This window comes from Oncorhynchus gorbuscha, linkage group LG11 (assembly GCF_021184085.1).
Source record: "Oncorhynchus gorbuscha isolate QuinsamMale2020 ecotype Even-year linkage group LG11, OgorEven_v1.0, whole genome shotgun sequence".
Classification (NCBI taxonomy): Eukaryota; Metazoa; Chordata; class Actinopteri; order Salmoniformes; family Salmonidae; genus Oncorhynchus; species Oncorhynchus gorbuscha.
This window is the reverse complement of record NC_060183.1, coordinates 7,961,392-7,984,063: the sequence shown is the minus strand read 5'-3', so window position 1 is coordinate 7,984,063 and position 22,672 is coordinate 7,961,392. Positions and strand designations below refer to the sequence as shown.

The 22,672-nt window shown below is 49.7% G+C and overlaps 1 protein-coding gene across 1 annotated transcript in view; it reads right to left on the bottom strand.

Annotated features, from left to right (window-relative positions):
* The window catches only part of oit3 (oncoprotein induced transcript 3), a 49,397-nt gene that overhangs the window by 8,786 nt on the left and 17,939 nt on the right, over positions 1 to 22,672 (bottom strand). The window contains exons 2-9 of the mRNA XM_046367830.1: positions 17,171 to 17,394; positions 16,324 to 16,477; positions 14,369 to 14,479; positions 13,820 to 13,942; positions 12,812 to 12,934; positions 12,262 to 12,422; positions 3,795 to 3,962; positions 3,312 to 3,476 (exon numbers count right to left, since the gene is read on the bottom strand). Of these exons, the coding sequence (XP_046223786.1) occupies positions 3,312 to 3,476; positions 3,795 to 3,962; positions 12,262 to 12,422; positions 12,812 to 12,934; positions 13,820 to 13,942; positions 14,369 to 14,479; positions 16,324 to 16,477; positions 17,171 to 17,394 (1,229 nt within the window). The remainder of the gene's footprint in view (positions 1 to 3,311; positions 3,477 to 3,794; positions 3,963 to 12,261; positions 12,423 to 12,811; positions 12,935 to 13,819; positions 13,943 to 14,368; positions 14,480 to 16,323; positions 16,478 to 17,170; positions 17,395 to 22,672) is intronic.

Below are 22,672 nucleotides of genomic sequence, written 5' to 3'. Positions count from 1 at the left end.
TTTAAGTCATTTAGCAGACACTCTTATCCAGAGCGACTTACAAATTGGATGGCACCCTGTTCCCTATATAGTGCACTACTTTAGACCAGAACCCTATTCCCTATATAGTGCACTACTTTAGACCAGAGCCCTATGGCACCCTGTTCCCTATATAGTGCACTACTTTAGACCAGAGCCCTATGGCACCCTGTTCCCTATATAGTGCACTACTTTAGACCAGAGCCCTATGGCACCCTGTTCCCTATATAGTGCACTACTTTAGACCAGAGCCCTATGGCACCCTGTTCCCTATATAGTGCACTACTTTAGACCAGAGCCCTATGGCACCCTGTTCCCTATATAGTGCACTACTTTAGACCAGAGCCCTATGGCACCCTGTTCCCTATATAGTGCACTACTTTAGACCAGAGCCCTATTTACATTTACATTTAAGTCATTTAGCAGACACTCTTATCCAGAGCGACTTACAAATTGGATGGCACCCTGTTCCCTATATAGTGCACTACTTTAGACCAGAACCCTATTCCCTATATAGTGCACTACTTTAGACCAGAGCCCTATGGCACCCTGTTCCCTATATAGTGCACTACTTTAGACCAGAGCCCTATGGCACCCTGTTCCCTATATAGTGCACTACTTTAGACCAGAGCCCTATGGCACCCTGTTCCCTATATAGTGCACTACTTTAGACCAGAGCCCTATGGCACCCTGTTCCCTATATAGTGCACTACTTTAGACCAGAGCCCTATGGCACCCTGTTCCCTATATAGTGCACTACTTTAGACCAGAGCCCTATGGCACCCTGTTCCCTATATAGTGCACTACTTTAGACCAGAGCCCTATGGCACCCTGTTCCCTATATAGTGCACTACTTTAGACCAGAGCCCTATGGCACCCTGTTCCCTATATAGTGCACTACTTTAGACCAGAGCCCTATGGCACCCTGTTCCCTATATAGTGCACTACTTTAGACCAGAGCCCTATGGCACCCTGTTCCCTATATAGTGCACTACTTTAGACCAGAGCCCTATGGCACCCTGTTCCCTATATAGTGCACTACTTTAGACCAGAGCCCTATTTACATTTACGTCATTTAGCAGACGCTCTTATCCAGAGCGACTTACAAATTGGATGGCACCCTGTTCCCTATATAGTGCACTACTTTAGACCAGAGCCCTATGGCACCCTGTTCCCTATATAGTGCACTACTTTAGACCAGAGCCCTATGGCACCCTGTTCCCTATATAGTGCACTACTTTAGACCAGAGCCCTATGGCACCCTGTTCCCTATATAGTGCACTACTTTAGACCAGAGCCCTATGGCACCCTGTTCCCTATATAGTGCACTACTTTAGACCAGAGCCCTATGGCACTCTGTTCCCTATATAGTGCACTACTTTAGACCAGAGCCCTATGGCACCCTGTTCCCTATATAGTGCACTACTTTAGACCAGAGCCCTAGGGCACCCTGTTCCCTATATAGTGCACTACTTTAGACCAGAGCCCTATGGCACCCTGTTCCCTATATAGTGCACTACTTTAGACCAGAGCCCTATGGCACCCTGTTCCCTATATAGTGCACTACTTTAGACCAGAGCCCTATGGCACCCTGTTCCCTATATAGTGCACTACTTTAGACCAGAGCCCTATGGCACCCTGTTCCCTATATAGTGCACTACTTTAGACCAGAGCCCTATGGCACCCTGTTCCCTATATAGTGCACTACTTTAGACCAGAGCCCTATGGCACCCTGTTCCCTATATAGTGCACTACTTTAGACCAGAGCCCTATTTACATTTACATTTAAGTCATTTAGCAGACGCTCTTATCCAGAGCGACTTACAAATTGGATGGCACCCTGTTCCCTATATAGTGCACTACTTTAGACCAGAGCCCTATGGCACCCTGTTCCCTATATAGTGCACTACTTTAGACCAGAGCCCTATGGCACCCTGTTCCCTATATAGTGCACTACTTTAGACCAGAGCCCTATGGCACCCTGTTCCCTATATAGTGCACTACTTTAGACCAGAGCCCTATGGCACCCTGTTCCCTATATAGTGCACTACTTTAGACCAGAGCCCTATGGCACCCTGTTCCCTATATAGTGCACTACTTTAGACCAGAGCCCTATGGCACCCTGTTCCCTATATAGTGCACTACTTTAGACCAGAGCCCTATGGCACCCTGTTCCCTATATAGTGCACTACTTTAGACCAGAGTCCTATGGCACCCTGTTCCCTATATAGTGCACTACTTTAGACCAGAACCCTGTTCCCTATATAGTGCACTACTTTAGACCAGAGCCCTATGGCACCCTGTTCCCTATATAGTGCACTACTTTAGACCAGAGCCCTGTTCCCTATATAGTGCACTACTTTAGACCAGAGCCCTGTTCCCTATATAGTGCACTACTTTAGACCAGAGCCCTGTTCCCTATATAGTGCACTACTTTAGACCAGAGCCCTGTTCCCTATATAGTGCACTACTTTAGACCAGAGCCCTATGGCACCCTGTTCCCTATATAGTGCACTACTTTAGACCAGAGCCCTATGGCACCCTGTTCCCTATATAGTGCACTACTTTAGACCAGAGCCCTATGGCACCCTGTTCCCTATATAGTGCACTACTTTAGACCAGAGCCCTGTTCCCTATATAGTGCACTACTTTAGACCAGAGCCCTGTTCCCTATATAGTGCACTACTTTAGACCAGAGCCCTGTTCCCTATATAGTGCACTACTTTAGACCAGAGCCCTATGGCACCCTGTTCCCTATATAGTGCACTACTTTAGACCAGAGCCCTATGGCACCCTGTTCCCTATATAGTGCACTACTTTAGACCAGAGCCCTATGGCACCCTGTTCCCTATATAGTGCACTACTTTAGACCAGAGCCCTATGGCACCCTGTTCCCTATATAGTGCACTACTTTAGACCAGAGCCCTATGGCACCCTGTTCCCTATATAGTGCACTACTTTAGACCAGAGCCCTGTTCCCTATATAGTGCACTATATACACTCTTAGAAAAAGAAAAAAAAATCCAAAAGGGGTTCTAAAGGGTTCTATCTGGAACCAAAAAGGGTTCTTGAAAGGGTTTTCCTATGGGGACAGCCCATGAACCCTTTTAGTTTCTAGAGTGTGGGGCTTTGGTTAACAGTAGTGCACTACATAGGGTGCCATTTAGTGGGTTCGATCCCCGGGACCACCCATACGTAGAATGTATGCACACATGACTGTAAGTCGCTTTGGATAAAAGCGTCTGCTAAATGGCATATATTATTATTATATTATTTGGGATTCAGTACAGTACCTTCTCCCTGGGTTCCACCCCGAAGAACAGTGAGTCGTGTAGGCGTAGTTGGGGTGGAGCCCGGTAGGGCTCAGAGAACTCAGCACTCTTAAACAGCTCCAGAGAGAAGGGGAACAGGCCCTGGGAGTGGCCTGCTAGCTCTAGGGCGGAGCTACGGAGACTGGCCTGGGATGAGAGAGAGAGAGAAATTCAATTACACATACTTAATTTTAAAATGCAATTTAAAGTTGCTCAAGCAACCTTTATAAAAAAAACTGAACGAAATAGATCAAATAAAACAAATAAAAGAAATAAAACAATGAAAAAGGGGTAATGATAATTAAATTGCTGAATAAAATAGCAAGCTAAAAGGTGGGTTTCCAAACATCATTTAAAGGAAAACCAATAGTTTTATTCCATAGCATTTTGTATGTTGGACTTTTATTTTGAAATAACTGAGTTTAAGAGGAAGTACTAAAAAGAAGCATTCAATCACCCTCTTACCTGGTAACCGTCGGAGACCTCGTAGTGTCGTGGGAATTCACAGGTGACAGGTAACAGCAGTTTGGAGGTCCTGACAATCATATCCCGGTTACTACCGGACCACGGTCCTGGGCTGGACTTCGGAAGACCAGTCACTAAATTGGTACCCACTATCTTGTCATCTGTCACCTAGGATGGGAATCAATCAACCAATCATTTACTCCTGAGGAGGTGAACTGTTGCACCCAAAACATGTATAACCACTGGGATTACTAGTTTGACCCTGCTGGTCATTTTTTAAATGTATTTTATTTCACCTTTATTTAACCAGGTAGGCTAGTTGTGAACAAGTTCTCATTTGCAACTGCGACCTGGCCAAGATAAAGCATAGCAGTGTGAACAGACAACACAGAGTTACACATGAAGTAAACAATTAACAAGTCAATAACACAATAGGGGGGTATGAGGGTAGGCATGAGGGTAGGTATGAGGGTAGGCAACAACATCTCCTCCCCGCTGATCCTCAACACGGGGGCCCCACAAGGGTGCGTTCTGAGCCCTCTCCTGTACTCCCTGTTCACCCACGACTGCGTGGCCACGCACGCCTCCAACTCAATCATCAAGTTTGCGGACGACACAACAGTGGTAGGCTTGATTACCAACAACGACGAGACGGCCTACAGGGAGGAGGTGAGGGCCCTTGGAGTGTGGTGTCAGGAAAATAACCTCACACTCAACGTCAACAAAACTAAGGAGATGATTGTGGACTTCAGGAAACAGCAGAGGGAACACCCCCCTATCCACATCGATGGAACAGTAGTGGAGAGGGTAGCTAGTTTTAAGTTCCTCGGCATACACATCACAGACAAACTGAATTGGTCCACTCACACTGACAGCGTCGTGAAGAAGGCGCAGCAGCGCCTATTCAACCTCAGGAGGCTGAAGAAATTCGGCTTGTCACCAAAAGCACTCACAAACTTCTACAGATGCATTCGAGAGCATCCTGGCGGGCTGTATCACCGCCTGGTACGGCAACTGCTCCGCCCTCAACCGTAAGGCTCTCCAGAGGGTAGTGAGGACTGCACAACGCATCACCGGGGCAAACTACCTGCCCTCCAGGACACCTACACCACCCGTTGTTACAGGAAGGCCATAAAGATCATCAAGGACATCAACCACCCGAACCACTGCCTGTTCACCCCGCTATCATCCAGAAGGCGAGGTCAGTACAGGTGCATAAAGCTGGGACCGAGAGACTGAAAAACAGCTTCTATCTCAAGGCCATCAGACTGTTAAATAGCCACCACTAACATTGAGTGGCTGCTGCCAACACACTGTCATTGACACTGACCCAACTCCAGCCATTTTAATAATGGGAATTGATGGGAAATGATGTAAATATATCACTAGCCACTTTAAACAATGCTACCTTATATAATGTTACTTACCCTACATTATTCATCTCATATGCATATGTATATACTGTACTCTACAACATCGACTGCATCCTTATGTAACACATGTATCACTAGCCACTTTAACTATGCCACTTTGTTTACTTTGTCTACACACTCATCTCATATGTATATACTGTACTCGATACCATCTACTGTATGCTGCTCTGTACCATCACTCATTCATATATCCTTATGTACATGTTCCTTATCCCCTTACACTGTGTATAAGACAGTAGTTTTGGAATTGTTAGTTAGATTACTTGTTGGTTATCACTGCATTGTCGGAACTAGAAGCACAAGCATTTCGCTACACTCGCATTAACATCTGCTAACCATGTGTATGTGACAAATACAATTTGATTTGATTTGATTTGATAGGGAAAAAAAGGGGAGTCTATATACATTGTGTGCAAAAGGCATGAGGAGGTAGGCGAATAATACAATATTGCAGATTAACACTGGAGTGATAAATGATCAGATGGTCATGTACAGGTAGAAATATTGGTGTGCAAAAGAGCAGAAAAGTAAATAAATAAAAACAGTATGGGGATGAGGTAGGTAAAAATGGGTGGGCTATTTACCAATAGACTATGTACAGCTGCAGCGATCGGTTAGCTGCTCAGATAGCAGATGTTTGAAGTTGGTGAGGGAGATAAAAGTCTCCAACTTCAGCGATTTTTGCAATTCGTTCCAGTCACAGGCAGCAGAGAACTGGAACGAAAGGCGGCCAAATGAGGTGTTGGATTTAGGGATGATCAGTGAGATACACCTGCTGGAGGAGCAATAACACAATAGGGGAAAAAGGGAGTCTATATACGTGCTACGGATGGGTGTTGCCATCGTGACCAGTGAACTGAGATAAGGCGGAGCTTATCATCTATGAACGTTTGAATGTCTTAAAAAAACGATTTGGCTTAAATGACCATGTGCTGGTCATCTATGAACGTTTGAATGTCTTGAAAAACGATTTGGCTTAAATGACCATGTGCTGGTCATCTATGAACGTTTGAATGTCTTGAAAAACGATTTGGCTTAAATGACCATGTGCTGGTCATCTATGAACGTTTGAATGTCTTGAAAAACGATTTGGCTTAAATGACCATGTGCTGGTCATCTATGAACGTTTGAATGTCTTGAAAAACGATTTGGCTTAAATGACCATGTGCTGGTCATCTATGAACGTTTGAATGTCTTGAAAAACGATTTGGCTTAAATGGCCATGTGCTGGTCATCTATGAACGTTTGAATGTCTTGAAAAACGATTTGGCTTAAATGACCATGTGCTGGTCATCTATGAACATTTGAACATTTTGAAGAACCATCTGGCCTAAATGCCTGTACTCTTAATTTCCACCCGCACAGCCAGAAGAGGACTGGCCCACCCCTCGGAGCCTGGCTCCTCTCCAAGTTTCTTCCTAGGTTCCTGCCTTTCTAGGGAGTTTTTCCTAGCCACCGTGCTTCTACATCTGCATTGCTTGCTGTTTGGGGGTTTTTAGGCTGTGTTTCTGTACAGCACTTTGTGACATCTGCTGATGTAAAAAGGGCTTTATAAAATACATTTGATGGAATCAATGGGATAGAATCAACATCCAACATTTTAAGGCTGTAAATCAAATCCGGGTTTACCCCTCCTACTGCTTGTATTTCACTTCAATACGCTGTTTCCCAATTACACTACGTGATGTCATGAAAACAATACAAGTAACTCTGTCTGTGGTCCATTGGTTCTGGTCCCCCTGGCAGCTCTGAAATCAGACTGACAACCTCCGGGTACTGGCCTGTACAATCAGTCAAGACTAATTCATCCAGAGTGGAAGGAGACACAAAGAGGGTAGGTCCTCCACTAGAGGGCCTCAGGTCCTGAAGCTGAACCTGTGTAAGGGCTAGGGTGTAGGATGTAGGGGCTAGGGGCTAGGATGTAGGGGCTAGGGTGTAGGGGCTAGGGTATAGGATGTAGGGTCTAGGATGTAGGGGCTAGGGGCTAGGATGTAGGGGCTAGGGTGTAGGATGTAGGGGGTAGGGTGTAGGATGTAGGGGCTAGGGTGTAGGGTCTAGGATGTAGGGGCTAGGGTGTAGGGACTAGGGTGTATGGGCTAGGGTGTAGGGGCTAGGGTGTAGGGGCTAGGGTGTAGGATGTAGGGGCTAGGGTGTAGGATGTAGGGGCTAGGGTGTAGGGTATAGGATGTAGGGGCTAGGGTATAGGATGTAGGGGCTAGGATGTTGGTGCAAGGGTATAGGATGTAGGGTCTAGGATGTAGGAGCTAGGGTGTAGGGTATATGATGTAGGGGCTAGGATGTAGGGGCTAGGGGCTAGGATGTAGGGTCTAGGATGGTCCTGTAGCTCAGTTGGTAGAGCATGGGGTATATGAGGGTAGATCCCCTTAGAATGGGCTCCCGGGACCAGGGTGTAGAATGTATGGGCTGACTGTAAGGATGATAAAAGCGTCTGCTAAATGGCATATATTATTATTATTATTATGTAGGGGCTAGGGTTTATGATGTAAGGGCAAGGGTCTAGGATGTAGGGGCTAGGATGTAGGGGCTAGGGTGTAGAATGTAGGGGCTAGGGTATAGGATGTAGGGGCTAGGGTGTAGGATGTAGGGGCTAGGGTGTAGGATGTAGGGGCTAGGGTGTAGGATGTAGGGGCTAGGGTGTAGGATGTAAGGGCTAGGGTGTAGGATGTAAGGGCTAGGGTGTAGGATGTAAGGGCTAGGGTGTAGGATGTAGGGGCTAGGATGTAGGGGCTAGGATGTAAGGGCTAGGGTCTAGGATGTAAGGGCTAGGGTCTAGGATGTAGGGGCTAGGGTTTAGGATGTAGGGGCTAGGGTGTAGGGGCTAGGGTCTAGGATGGATAAGAGCGTCTGCTAAATGACTAAATGTAAATGTAAATGTAGAGGCTAGGGTCTAGGATGTAGAGGCTAGAGTCTAGGATGTAGGGGCTAGGGTCTAGGATGTAAGGGCTAGGGTCTGGTCTAGTGTGTAAGGGCTAGGGTGTAGGATGTAGGGGCTAGGGTGTAAGGGTTAGGGTGTAGGATGTAGGATGTAGGGGCTAGGGTCTAGGCATGGGGCTAGTGTCTAAGCTAGCCCTTACACACTAGGGTATAAGGGATAGGGGCTAGGCTAGGGTGTATATGCTAGGGGCTAGGGTGTAAGCTAGTGGTGTAGGGCTAGGGGGCTAGGGTGTAAAGGCTAGGGTGTAAGGGCTAGGGACTAGGGTCTAAGCTAGAGTTTAAGGGCTAGGGGCTAAGCTAGGGTGTAAGAGCTAGGGGCTAAGATAGGGTGAAGGGGCTAGGGTGTAGAGTCTAGGCTACGGTGTAGTGCTAGTATCTAAGGTGTAGGGGCTAGGGTGTAGGGAGGCTAGGGTTAGGGGCTAGGGTGTAAAGGCTATGGAGTAGGGGCTAGGGTGTAAGAGTTAGGGGCTAGAGGCTAGGGTGTAAGGGTTAGGGGCTAGGGTCTAAGGGTTAGGGGCTAGGGTGTAGAGGCTAGGGTTAGGGGCTAGGGTGTAGGGGCTAGGGTTAGGGGCTAGGGTGTAGGGGCTAGGGTGTAGGGGCTAGGGTGTAGAGGCTAGCGTGTAGGGGCTAGGGTGTAGGGACCAGAGGCTAGGGTGTAGGGGCTAGGATCTAGGCTAGGGTGAAGGCGCTAGGGTGTAAAGGCTACGGTGTAGGGGATAGGGTGTATGGATTTCTCTACGGCTGGCCATGCTTACCTCCTGGCTACCCCAACCCCGTCCATCAGCTCCGCACCCCTCTCAGCTACTTGCCCGAGCCTCCCCAGCTTCTCCTTCACCCAAATCCAGATCGCAGATGTTCTGAAAGAACTGAAAAATCTGGACCAGTACAAATCATCTGGGCTAGACAATCTGGACCCTCTTTCTGAAACTATCTGCCGCGGTCATCCCCCTCTTCAAAGGGGGTAATGTTCTAGACCCAAACTGTTACAGACCTCTATCCACCCTGCCCCCTTCCCTGCCCTGCCCTGCCTCTAGACCCAAACTGTTACAGACCTCTATCCATCCTGCCCTGCCTATCTAAAGTCTTCGAAAACAAAGTTAATAAACAGATCACTGAGCATTTCGAATCCCGCTGTGCAATCCGGCTTCCGAGCTGGTCACAGGTGCACCTCAGCCACGCTCAAGGTACTAAACAATATCATAACCGCCATCGATAAAAGACAGTACTGTACAGCCGTATTCATCGACCTGGCCAAGGCTTTCGACTCTGTCAATCACCTTATTCTTATCGGCAGAATCAATAGCCTTGGTTTCTCATATGACTGCCTCACTTGGTTCACCAACAATTTCTCAGAGTTCAGTGTGTAAAATCGGAGGGCCTGTTGTCCGGACCTCTGGCAGTCTCTACGGGGGTACCACAGGGTTCAATTCTCGGGCCGACTCTTTTCTTTATATACAACAATGATGTTGCTCTTGCTGCGGGTGATTCCCTGATCCACTTCTACGCAGACGACACCATTCTGTATACATCTGGCCCTTCTGTGGACACTGTGCTATCTAACCTCCAAACAAGCTTCAATGCCATATAACACTCCTTCTGTGGCCTCCAACTGCTCTTTAAACACTAGCAAAACCAAATGCATGCTTTTCAATCGTTCGCTGCCAGACTAGCATCACTACTCTGGACGGCTCTGACGTTGAATATGTGGACATCTATAAGTACCTAGGTGTCTGGCTAGACTGTAAACTCTCCTCCCAGACTCATATCAAACATCTCCAATCCAAAATCAAATCTAGAATCGGCTTTCTATTTCGCAACAAAGCCTCTTTCACTCATGCCGCCAAACTCACCATAGGTAAAACTGACCGATCCTCGACTTCGGCAATGTCATCTACAAAATAGCTTCTAATACTCTACTCAGCAAATTGGATGCAGTCTATCACAGTGCCATCCGTGTTGTTACCAAAGCGCCTTATATCACCCACCACTGCGATCTGTATGCTCTAGCCGGCTGGCCCTTGCTACATATTCGTCGCTAGACCCACTGGCTCCAGGTCATCTGTAAGTCCATCTCAGCTCACTGGTCACCATAGCAACACCCACCCGTAGCACGCGCTCCAGCCGGTATATCTCACTGGTCATCCCCAAAGCCAACAGCTCCTTTGGTCACCTTTCCTTCCAGTTATCTGCTGCCAGTGACTGGAACGAATTGCAAAAATCGCTGAAGCTGGAGACTTACATTTCCCTCACCAACTTTAAGCATCAGCTGTCAGAGCAGCTAATAGATCGCTGCAGCTGTACATAGCCCATCTGTAAATAGCCCACTCAATCTACCTACCTCATCCCCATATTGTTCTTATTTACTTTGCTGCTCTTTTGCACACCAGTATCACTACTTACACACCATCATCTGCTCATCTATCACTCCAGTGTTAATCTGCTAAATTGTAATTACTTTGCTACTATGGCCTATTTATGGCCTTACCTCCTCATGCCATTTACACACACAGTATATAGACTTTCTTTTTTCTACTGTGTTATTGACTGTACGCTTGTTTATTCCATGTGTAACTCTGTGTTGTTGTTGTTTCTGTCGCACTGCTTTGCTTCATCTTGGCCAGGTCGCAGTTGTAAATGAGAACTTGTCCTCAACCGACCTACCTGGTTAAATAAAGGTGAAATAAAATAAATATGGGCTAGGGGCTAAGGTGTAGGGGTTCGGGGCTAGTGTCAAGGCTAGATTCTAGGGTCTAGGGTAGGGGCTATATTCTAGGGTCTAGGGTAGGGGCTAGATTCTAGGGGCTAGGGTAAGGGCTAGATTCTAAAGCCTAGTGTCAAGGCTAGGGTAAGGGCTAGATTCTAGGGGCTAGGGCCTAGTGTATGGTCTAGGGTAAGGGCTAGATTCTAGGGTCTAGGGCCTAGTGTATAGGCTAGGGTAAGGGCTAGATTCTAGGGGCTAGGGTCTAGTGTATAAGCTAGGTTAGGGGCTAGATTCTAGGGGCTAGGGTAGGGGCTAGATTCTAGGGGCTAGGGTTGGGGCTAGATTCTAGGGAAGGGGCTAGATTCTAGGGGCTAGGATAGGGGTAGATTCTAAGGGCTAGGGGAGGGGCTAGATTCTAGGGCTAGGATAGGGGCTATATTCTACAGGCTAGGGTAGGGGCTAGATTCTAGGGGCTAGGGTAGGGGCTAGATTCTGGGGGCTAGGGTAGGGGGCTATATTCTGGGGCTAGGGTAGGGGGCTATATTCTATGGGCTAGGGTAGGGGCTAGATTCTAGGGGCTTGGGTAAGGGCTACATTATAGGGGCTAGGGGCTAGATTCTAGGGGCTAGGGGCTAGATTCTAGGGGCTAGGGTAAGGGCTAGATTATAGGGGCTAGGGGCTAGATTATAGGGGCTAGGGGCTAGATTCTAGGGGCTAGGGTAAGGGCTAGATTATAGGGGCTAGGGGCTAGATTATAGGGGCTAGGGGCTAGATTCTAGGGGCTAGGGTAAGGGCTAGATTATAGGGGCTAGGGGCTAGATTCTAGGGGTTAGGGTAAGGGCTAGATTCTAGGGGCTTGGGTAAGGGCTAGATTATAGGGGCTAGGGGCTATATTCTGGGGGCTAGGGTAGGGGGCTATATTCTATGGGCTAGGGTAGGGGCTAGATTCTAGGGGCTTGGGTAAGGGCTAGATTATAGGGGCTAGGGGCTAGATTCTAGGGGCTTGGGTAAGGGCTAGATTATAGGGGCTAGGGGCTAGATTCTAGGGGCTAGGGTAGGGGCTAGATTCTAGGGGCTAGGGTCTAGGGGCTAGATTCTAGGGGCTAGGGTCTAGGGGGGGCTAGATTATAGGGGCTAGGGGCTAGATTCTAGGGGCTAGGGGCTAGATTCTAGGGGCTAGGGGCTAGATTCTAGGGGCTAGGGGCTAGATTCTAGGGGCTTGGGTAAGGGCTAGATTATAGGGGCTAGGGGCTAGATTCTAGGGGCTTGGGTAAGGGCTAGATTCTAGGGGCTAGGGTCTAGATTCTAGGGGCTAGGGGCTAGATTCTAGGGGCTAGGGGCTAGATTCTAGGGGCTAGGGGCTAGGGTCTAGTCCTACCTCCACTACTGTTCCACAGGTCTTGAGGCTGAAGCTGAGATTGATGTGTGTTCCGTTGGAGACGCCGCGGCATGACGAGTTGGACAGGGAGAGTTCCAGGCCCCCCACCAGGTCCCTTAGAACCGACACCTTAATGGAGCTGCTGCTACACTGCACTGGGACTGGACACACACACACACACACAGTAGAATGTGTTAAACATGGGTTGGACAGGGAGAGTTCCAGGCCCCCCACCAGGTCCCTTAGAACCACACTTAATGGACACTGCACTGGGACACACACACACACACACACACACACACACACACACACACACACACACACACACACACACACACACACACACACACACACACACACACACAGTAGAATGTGTTAAACATGGGTTGGACAGGATGAGTTCCAGGTCCCTTACTAGGTCCTGTATGGAGCTGCTGCCACACGACACATGACCATACAGGTGAAGAGTTTCAGTTAACTGCACAGGGACTGGAAGATACGACCAAACACACACACACCCAGCCACATCACACACACTCTCTGGTCTCACCCTGGCATGTGCGTTTGTCATCCCCCAGCTCCAGTCCTCGGGGACAGTGACAGTGATAGAAGTCCTGTAGTACAGAGCAACCATGGCTACAGCCTCCGTTGTTGTTGTAGCACCCTGCTATCTCTACAGAAAGAGGAGAGGAAATAGAGGAGGAGGGAGAGGAGGAAGAGTAGAGGAGGGGAAGAGGAGGAAGAGTAGGGGAGGGGGAGAGGAAGAAGAGGAGGAGAGGGGAAGAAGGGGAAGAAGAGGAGGAGGAGGGGAAGAAGGGGAGAGGAGGGGGAGAAGAGGGAGAGGAGGGGAGGAAGGAGGGGAGAGAAGAAGGAGGGGGGGAGGGGGAGAAAGGAGGGAGAAGAAGAGGGAGAGGGGAGGAAAGGGGGGAGGAAGAAGAGGGAGGGGGAGGGGAAGAGGGAGAAAGGAGGGGGAGTGGAAGGAAGAGGAGAAAGGAGGGAGGAAGAAGAGGGAGAGGGGAGGAAGAGGGAGAGGAGGAAGAAGAGGGTATAAAGGAAGGAGGGGGAGGGGGAAAGAATAGGGAGAGAGGAGGAAGGCGGAGAAAGAATAAAGGAGGGAGAGAGGAGGGAAGAGGAGGAAGAGGAGGAAGGAGGAGGGGAGGAAAGAATAGGGAGAGAGGAGGAAGAGGAGGTATAAAGGACGAGGAGGGGGAGGGGGGAAAGAATAGGGAGAGAGGAGGAAGAGGAGGGGAGAAGGAGGTATAAAGGACGAGGAGGGGGAGGGGGGAAAGAATAGGGAGAGAGGGGAGGAAGAGGAGGGGAGAAGGAGGTATAAAGGACGAGGAGGGGAGGGGGGAATAGGGGGAAAGAAGGAGGGAGAAGGAGGAGGGAAGGGGAGGAGGAGAGGAGGAGGAACTATTCCAATGGTTCTCAATATAGTGAAATATGACGTATGCTATTTGAACCCTACTGTGTTCCAGATATTACACACAGAGCATTATGGGTACTGTCGTACATTATGCTACTGTAACTTTCCACCCACATGGTGGTTTGACTCTACCTTTGCAGTTGCGTCCATCCTCCTCCAGTACCCTGCCTGGTCCACACTCACACTGTCTGGACCCCTTGGTGTTCACACATACCTCCTTACATCCTCCGTTCCCCTGCTCACACTCATTCACATCTGGAGAGGAGTCAGTGAGCAGACACACACAGACAGACACAGCAGTGAGGAGAGGTCACAGGACAAAAAAAGGAGGAGATTTTGATAGGGGAGGTAGAGAGGTAGAGAGAGGTAGAGAGAGAGAGAGAGAGAGAAAGAGAATTTCTCAGCGTAGTAGGGAGAGTGATTTGGTTGGTAGGTGGAGAGTATGATAATAACAGTTCTCAAGCTATCAGGGTTTTCATAGCACGCTTGTCACCCACCATTAGACTAGGATGTAGTGAAGGCTCCCTCCCTCCTGCCACCCACACACCCATCTCTGGCTGGCTGGCACATGTCTCCTCCTCTCCTCGTGAATTAATGACTCAGCACATTCAGTCAATCCCCCCCCCCCCTAACCCCTCCCCCCCACCTCCCTCTCTCTCCCCCTCTCTCTCCCCCTCTCACCGAGACACGTCTGTCTATCTGGTCCCAGGGTGGTTCCAGCAGCACAGCGACAGTCCGACTCCGGACACTGAGGTCCACTGCACTCCACCTCATCACATATGTCATAGAAATCTACAGGACACACAGGACATGTAGAGGGAGGTGAGGTCTACCACAGAACATGTAGAGGGAGGTGAGGTCTACCACAGGACATGTAGAGGGAGGTGAGGTCTACCACAGAACACACAGGACATGTAGAGGGAGGTGAGGTCTACCACAGAACACACAGGACATGTAGAGGGAGGTGAGGTCTACCACAGGACACACAGAACATGTAGAGGGAGGTGAGGTCTACCACAGGACACACAGGACATGTAGAGGGAGGTGAGGTCTACCACAGGACATACAGAACATGTAGAGGGAGGTGAGGTCTACCACAGAACACACAGAACATGTAGAGGGAGGTGAGGTCTACCACAGAACACACAGAAAATGTAGAGGGAGGTGAGGTCTACCACAGAACATGTAGAGGGAGGTGAGGTCTACCACAGAACACACAGAACATGTAGAGGGAGGTGAGGTCTACCACAGAACACACAGGACATGTAGAGGGAGGTGAGGTCTACCACAGGACACACAGAACATGTAGAGGGAGGTGAGGTCTACCACAGGACACACAGGACATGTAGAGGGAGGTGAGGTCTACCACAGGACATACAGAACATGTAGAGGGAGGTGAGGTCTACCACAGAACACACAGAACATGTAGAGGGAGGTGAGGTCTACCACAGAACACACAGAAAATGTAGAGGGAGGTGAGGTCTACCACAGAACATGTAGAGGGAGGTGAGGTCTACCACAGAACACACAGAACATGTAGAGGGAGGTGAAGTCTACAACAGAACATACAGAACATGTAGAGGGAGGTGAGGTCTACCACAGAACATACAGAACATGTAGAGGGAGGTGAGGTCTACCACAGAACATGTAGAGGGAGGTGAGGTCTACCACAGAACATACAGAACATGTAGAGGGAGGTGAGGTCTACCACAGAACATGTAGAGGGAAGTGAGGTCTACCACAGAACATACAGAACATGTAGAGGGAGGTGAGGTCTACCACAGAACATGTAGAGGGAGGTGAGGTCTACCACAGAATATACAGAACATGTAGAGGGAGGTGAGGTCTACCACAGAACATGTAGAGGGAGGTGAGGTCTACCACAGAACATACAGAACATGTAGAGGGAGGTGAGGTCTACCACAGGACACACAGAACATGTAGAGGGAGGTGAGATCTACCACAGAACATACAGAACATGTAGATGGAGGTGAGGTCAACCACATCTACACAGAGAAACAAATAAACATGGTAACATGTTGGGAACTTCATACCACATTCATCAACCATACATTTCATACGACAGACAGACAGACAGACAGACAGACAGACAGACAGACAGACAGACAGACAGACAGACAGACAGACAGACAGACAGACAGACAGACAGACAGACAGACAGACAGACAGACAGACAGACAGACAGACAGACAGACAGACAGACAGACAGACAGACAGACAGACAGACAGACAGACAGACAGACAGACAGACAGACAGACAGACAGACAGACAGACAGACAGACAGACAGACAGACAGACAGACAGACAGACAGACAGACAGACAGACAGACAGACAGACAGACAGACAGACAGACAGACAGACAGACAGACAGACAGACAGACAGACAGACAGACAGACAGACAGACAGACAGACAGACAGACAGACAGACAGACAGACAGACAGACAGACAGACAGACAGACAGACAGACAGACAGACAGACAGACAGACAGACAGACAGACAGACAGACAGACAGACAGACAGACAGACAGACAGACAGACAGACAGACAGACAGACAGACAGACAGACAGACAGACAGACAGACAGACAGACAGACAGACAGACAGACGTACGTCCACAGTAGACATGGAAGCAGACAGACGGTCTGGGCAGACGGTAGACGTAGTATCCTCCTGTACAGGCCTTCACATCAACACTGGCATTCCATTGACAACAGTTACTATTGAAGCTGGCACACACAGGAAGGGTCATGATACCATCCTGGGGCTAGGGGAGGGGGAGAGGGGAAGAGGGGGGAGGGGGAGAGGAGGAGACGGAGAGAGGGGAAGATGGGGGAGGAGGGGGAGAGGGGGAGATGGGGAGAGGGGGAGAGGGGGAGACGGGGAGGGGGAGAGAGGGGGGAGGGGGAGAGGGGGAGATGGGGAGAGGAGGAGAGGGGGAGATGGGAGAGGAGAGAGGGGAAGAGGGGGAGATGGGGAGAGGGGGAGAGGGGGGGGGGGAGAGGAGGAGATGGGGAGAGGAGGAGAGGGGGAGACGGGAGAGAGGAGGAGAGGGTAAGATGGGGAGAGGGGGAGAGGAGGAGGTGGGGAGAGGAGGAGATGGGGAGACGGGAGAGAGGAGGAGAGGGGGAGAGGGGAAGATGGGGAGAGGGGAAGATGGGGAGAGGGGGAGATGGGAGAGAGGAGGAGAGGGGGAAGATGGGGAGAGGGGGAGACGGGAGAGAGGAGGAGAGGGGGAAGATGGGGAGAGGGGGAGAGGGGGAGAGGGGAATACGTTACTGTTAATTTGGTTGGAAGTTGATTGCACGTGGAGCCACTAGATCAAGAGAACATATAGTGCCACAACGGCAGGTAGACTGGCAGTTTAAAAAAGCTTTTTTTTTGTATCGTCCGGCACACAGGGTTTGAACCAGCAACCTTCTGTCTGCTGGTCCGCCTCTCTAACCTCTAGTCTACTAACCTGTGGGTGGCTCCCATTGAGCCAGATGGGGGCGTGGGTTCCACAGTGGTTCTCTTCGATGCAGAAAGTAGGCATGGCGTCTCCGGCCATCCCTGTGAAGCGGTACCACTCCCCTGACACACGGCTGTCACACAGGGGCACACTGCCAGATGAGTGGTTGACATGGTACTCTGTATTACGCCAAGGCTCATTCAGAGAGATGTAGGCAGAACACGGGTCCAGAGCTGGGGAGGGGGAGGAGAGGTGGGGGAGGGGGAGGAGAGGGGGAGAGGAGAGGCGAGGAGACAGGTGGAGGGAGAGGAGAGGAGAGAGGTGGATGGAGAGGAGAGAGGTGGGGAGGGGAGAGAGGTGGTGGGAGAGGAGAGAGGTGGGGAGGGGAGAGAGGTGGTGGGAGAGGAGAGGGGAGGGGTGGGAAGGGGAGAGGTGGGGGGAGAGGGAGGGGTGGGGAGGAGGAGGTGGGGGGGGGAGAGAGGTGGGGGAGAGGAGAGGGAGAGGTGGGGAGGGGGAGAGAGGTGGGGGGGGGAGAGAGGGGGGGGGGGAGAGAGGTGGGGGAGAGGGAGAGGTGGGGGGAGGGAGAGGTGGGGGGGGGAGGAGAGAGGTGGGGGGGGAGAGGGAGAGGTGGGGGGAGAGGAGAGAGGTGGGGGAGAGAGGTGGGGGGAGAGGAGAGGTGGGGGAGAGGAGAGAGGTGGGGGAGAGAGGAAAGGGTGGGGGAGAGGAGAGAGGTGGGGGGGAGAGGTGGGGGAGAGGAGAGAGGTGGGGGAGGGGAGAGGTGGGGGGAGAGAGAGAGAGAGGTGGGGGAGAGGAGAGGAAAGAGGTGGGGGAGAGGAGAGGAAAGAGGTGGGGGAGAGGAGAGGAAAGAGGTGGGGGAGAGGAGGGGAGAGAGGTGGGGGGAGAGGAGAGGAAAGAGGTGGGGGGGAGGAGGGAGAGAGGTGGGGGAGAGGAGAGAAAGTGGGGGAGAGGAGAGGAAAGAGGTGGGGGGAGAGGAGGGAGAGAGGTGGGGGAGAGGAGAGGGAGAGGTGGGGGAGAGGAGGGGAGAGAGGTGGGGGGAGAGGAGAGGAAAGAGGTGGGGGGAGAGGAGAGGAAAGAGGTGGGGGGGAGGAGGGGAGAGAGGTGGGGGGAGAGGAGAGAAGAGAGGTGGGGGGAGAGGAGAGAGGTGGGGGGAGAGGAGAGAGGTGGGGAGAGGAGAGAGGTGGGGAGAGGAGAGGAGAGAGGGGGGGAGGAGAGGAGAGAGGTGGGGGAGAGGAGAGAGGTGGGGAGAGGAGAGGAGAGAGGGGGGGGGAGAGGAGAGAGGTGGGGGGAGAGGAGAGAGAGAGGTGGGGGGAGAGGAGAGGAGAGGGGAGAGGAGAGGAGAGAGGTGGAGGGAGAGGAGAGGAGAGAGGTGGGGGGAGAGGAGAGAAGAGAGATGGGCGGAGAGGAGAGAAGAGAGATGGGGGGAGAGGAGAGAAGAGAGGTGGGGGAGAGGAGAGGAGAGAAGTGAAGAGGAGAGAGGAGGGAAGAGGGGGAGAGAAGAGGAGAGGAGAGGGGGAGAGAAGAGAGGAGAGGAGAGAGGAGAGGGGGAGAGAAGAGAAGAGAAGAGGAGAGAGGAGAGTGGGAGAGAAGAGAGGAGAGGAGAGAGGAGAGGGGGAGAGAAGAGAAGAGAAGAGGAGAGAGGAGAGGGGGAGAGAAGAGAGGAGAGGAGAGCGGTTTAGTGTTTCAGATGGTACTCTGTAGTACACCAGGGTTCATTCAGAGAGATGAAGGTTGAGCACATGTCCAGAGCTGGGGAGGGGGGAGGAGAGGTGGGGGAGGGGGGAGAGAGGTGGGGAGGGGGGAGAGAGAGGGAGAAGGGTCTGGCTGGTAACAACACGGTCTGTCAATGTTGGACCTTTTCACTTCGTGAGTCCCACATTATCTCTTTGGGGACAGGCTAAAGGGTTCTGGTCAAGAGTAGTCAAGAGCTAGGAGTTAGACAGACAAGAGCTAGGAGTTAGGAAATAGGAGTTAGGAAATAGGATGTATAGGATGTATATAAATATATTCACAGGTGTGTGTGTGTTTGTGTGTGTGTGTGTGTGTGTGTGTGTAGAGAGAGAGAGAGACAGAGACAGAGACAGAGAGAGAACAAGTTAATCAATGGTTGTCCACAGGGGAACAAACGACTGTAGAGTAATTCCCTTCGGCTGTAAACCATCTCTATTGACAGCATAGAGAGACAGAGAGAAACAACACGACCAGGAGCCAGCTGGGATAAGAGCTAGGAGTTAGGAAATAGGATGTATAAGAGCTAGGAGATAGGATGTATAGGAGCTAGGAGATAGGATGTATAAGAGCTTGGAGTTAGGAGATAGGATGTATAGGAGATAGGATGTAGAAGAGCTAGGAGTTAGGATGTATAGGAGTTTGGAGATAGGATGTATAAGAGCTAGGAGTTAGGAGATAGGATGTATAAGAGCTAGGAGTTAGGATGTATAGGAGCTAGGAGATAGGATGTATAAGAGCTAGGAGATAGGATGTATAAGAGCTAGGAGATAGGATGTATAAGAGCTAGGCGTTAGGAGATAGGATGTATAAGAGCTAGGAGTTAGGATGTATAGGAGCTAGGAGATAGGATGTATAAGAGCTCGGAGTTAGGAGATAGGATGTATAGGAGATAGGATGTAGAAGAGCTAGGAGTTAGGATGTATAGGAGTTTGGAGATAGGATGTATAAGAGCTAGGAGTTAGGAGATAGGATGTATAAGAGCTAGGAGTTAGGATGTATAGGAGCTAGGAGATAGAATGTATAAGAGCTCGGAGTTAGGAGATAGGATGTATAGGAGATAGGATGTAGAAGAGCTAGGAGTTAGGATGTATAGGAGTTTGGAGATAGGATGTATAAGAGCTAGGAGTTAGGAGATAGGATGTATAAGAGCTAGGAGTTAGGATGTATAGGAGCTAGGAGATAGGATGTATAAGAGCTAGGAGTTAGGAGATAGGATGTATAAGAGCTAGGAGTTAGGATGTATAAGAGCTAGGAGATAGGATGTATAAGAGCTAGGAGTTAGGAGATAGGATGTAGAAGAGCTAGGAGTTAGGATGTATAGGAGTTTGGAGATAGGATGTATAAAGCTAGGAGTTAGGAGATAGGATGTATAAGAGTTAGGAGTTAGGATGTATAGGAGATAGGAGATAGGTTGTATAAGAGCTAGGAGATAGGATGTATAAGAGCTAGGAGTTAGGAGATAGGATGTATAAGAGCTAGGAGTTAGGATGTATAGGAGATAGGATGTATAAGAGCTAGGAGATAGGATGTATAGGAGATAGGAGATAGGATGTATAGGAGATAGGAGATAGGATGTATAAGAGCTAGGAGATAGGATGTATAAGAGCTCGGAGTTAGGAGATAGGATGTATAGGAGATAGGATGTAGAAGAGCTAGGAGTTAGGATGTATAGGAGTTTGGAGATAGGATGTATAAGAGCTAGGAGTTAGGAGATAGGATGAATAAGAGCTAGGAGTTAGGATGTATAAGAGCTAGGAGATAGGATGTATAAGAGCTAGGAGTTAGGAGATAGGATGTAGAAGAGCTAGGAGTTAGGATGTATAGGAGTTTGGAGATAGGATGTATAAAGCTAGGAGTTAGGAGATAGGATGTATAAGAGTTAGGAGTTAGGATGTATAGGAGATAGGAGATAGGTTGTATAAGAGCTAGGAGATAGGATGTATAAGAGCTAGGAGTTAGGAGATAGGATGTATAAGAGCTAGGAGTTAGGAGATAGGATGTATAAGAGCTAGGATGTATAAGAGCTAGGAGTTAGGAGATAGGATGTAGAAGAGCTAGGAGTTAGGATGTATAGGAGCAAGGAGATAGGATTTATAAGAGTTAGGAGATAGGATGTATAAAGATAGGAGTTAGGAGATAGGAGATAGGATTGATAAGAGTTAGGAATTAGGAGATAGGATGTATAAGAGCTAGGAGTTAGGAGAGTTAGGGGCTACAGTGGTTCTTCCTTTAATTAAAAGTGTTGAGCTATGGCAACAATGGTTGGCAGTTAAATAACGTGCCAATAGAATTCTGCAGCACCCTACAAGCTGAGCTGCAGTACGTCACAACTTTTAACGGAAGACCCACTGTAGGAGCGAGGATGTACAGGAGTTAGGAGCTAGGAACTAGGGGATAGGATATAGGATATAAAGGAGATAGGAGCTAAGGGATAGGAGCTCAGGGATAGGAGCTAGGAACTCTGAGCTAGGGATTAGGAGCTAGGGGATAGGATATAGGATACAAAGGAGCTAGGGGATAGGAGCTAGAAACTATGAACTTGGGAATAGGACCTAGGGGATAGGAGGTAAGATATAAAGGAGATAGGGGAGCTAGGGGATAGGAGCTAGGAACTAGGGGATAGGAACAAGGAGCTAGAGAATAGGATATAGGAAAACCAGAAAACCAGCAGACTCCGGACCTCATAGGTTCAAGTCCCTGGTTCAAACCCAGTGAGGGATAGGGATGAAAGCAATGAGGAGATAGGAGCTAAGGGCTAGGAGCTAAGGGCTAGGAGCTAAGGGCTAGGAACTAAGGGCTAGGAGCTAAGGGCTAGGAGCTAAGGGCTAGGAACTAAGAGCTAGGAGCTAAGAGCTAGGAACTAAGAGCTAGGAACTAAGGCTTAGGAGCTAAGGGCTAGGAGCTAAGGGCTAGGAGCTAAGGGCTAGGAACTAAGGGCTAGGAGCTAAGGGCTAGGAACTAAGAGCTAGGAACTAAGAGCTAGGAACTAAGGGCTAGGAGCTAAGGGCTAGGAACTAAGAGCTAGGAACTAAGGGCTAGGAGCTAAGGGCTAGGAACTAAGGGCTAGGAGCTAAGGAGCTAAGGGCTAGGAGCTAAGGGCTAGGAGCTAAGGGCTAGGAGATAGAAGAGCAGTCAACTCCTTCACACAGGAACGATTGATGTCAAAACAGACAAACAGGAAGAACTGGAGGCCACAGCTGGCTGGAAGTAGAGGACAAAGTCAAGGATACCAACATGAACACACACACACACACACACACACACACACACACACACACACACACACACACACACACACACACACACACACACACACACACACACACACACACACACACACACACACACACACACACACACACACACACACACACACACACACACACACACACACAGCCCCCCAATCCACACACACACAGCCCCCCACTCTACACACACTCACCCCCCCACTCTACACACACTCATCCCCCCACTCCAAACTGTTTTGAGTTAACTTGCTGAATTAACTACCCTCAATTCAATTTGACTCCAGACAACGAGGACTCTGAGTCAGCTAATATAAATCTCTATAAGTCTGGAACAGTAATGGTACAGGGCAACAACCCCAAACAGTCTCAGCTGGACTTTCACCTGATCAAAGAATTAAACCAGCAGGGGAAGCTCTCCCTTGAGAAATATGTCCCCCACCCCGAGCGGGTCAGACCAAACCTCTTCATTATATACCTCACAGACGAGCCACCGCAAGCAGAAAGTCAACCTCGC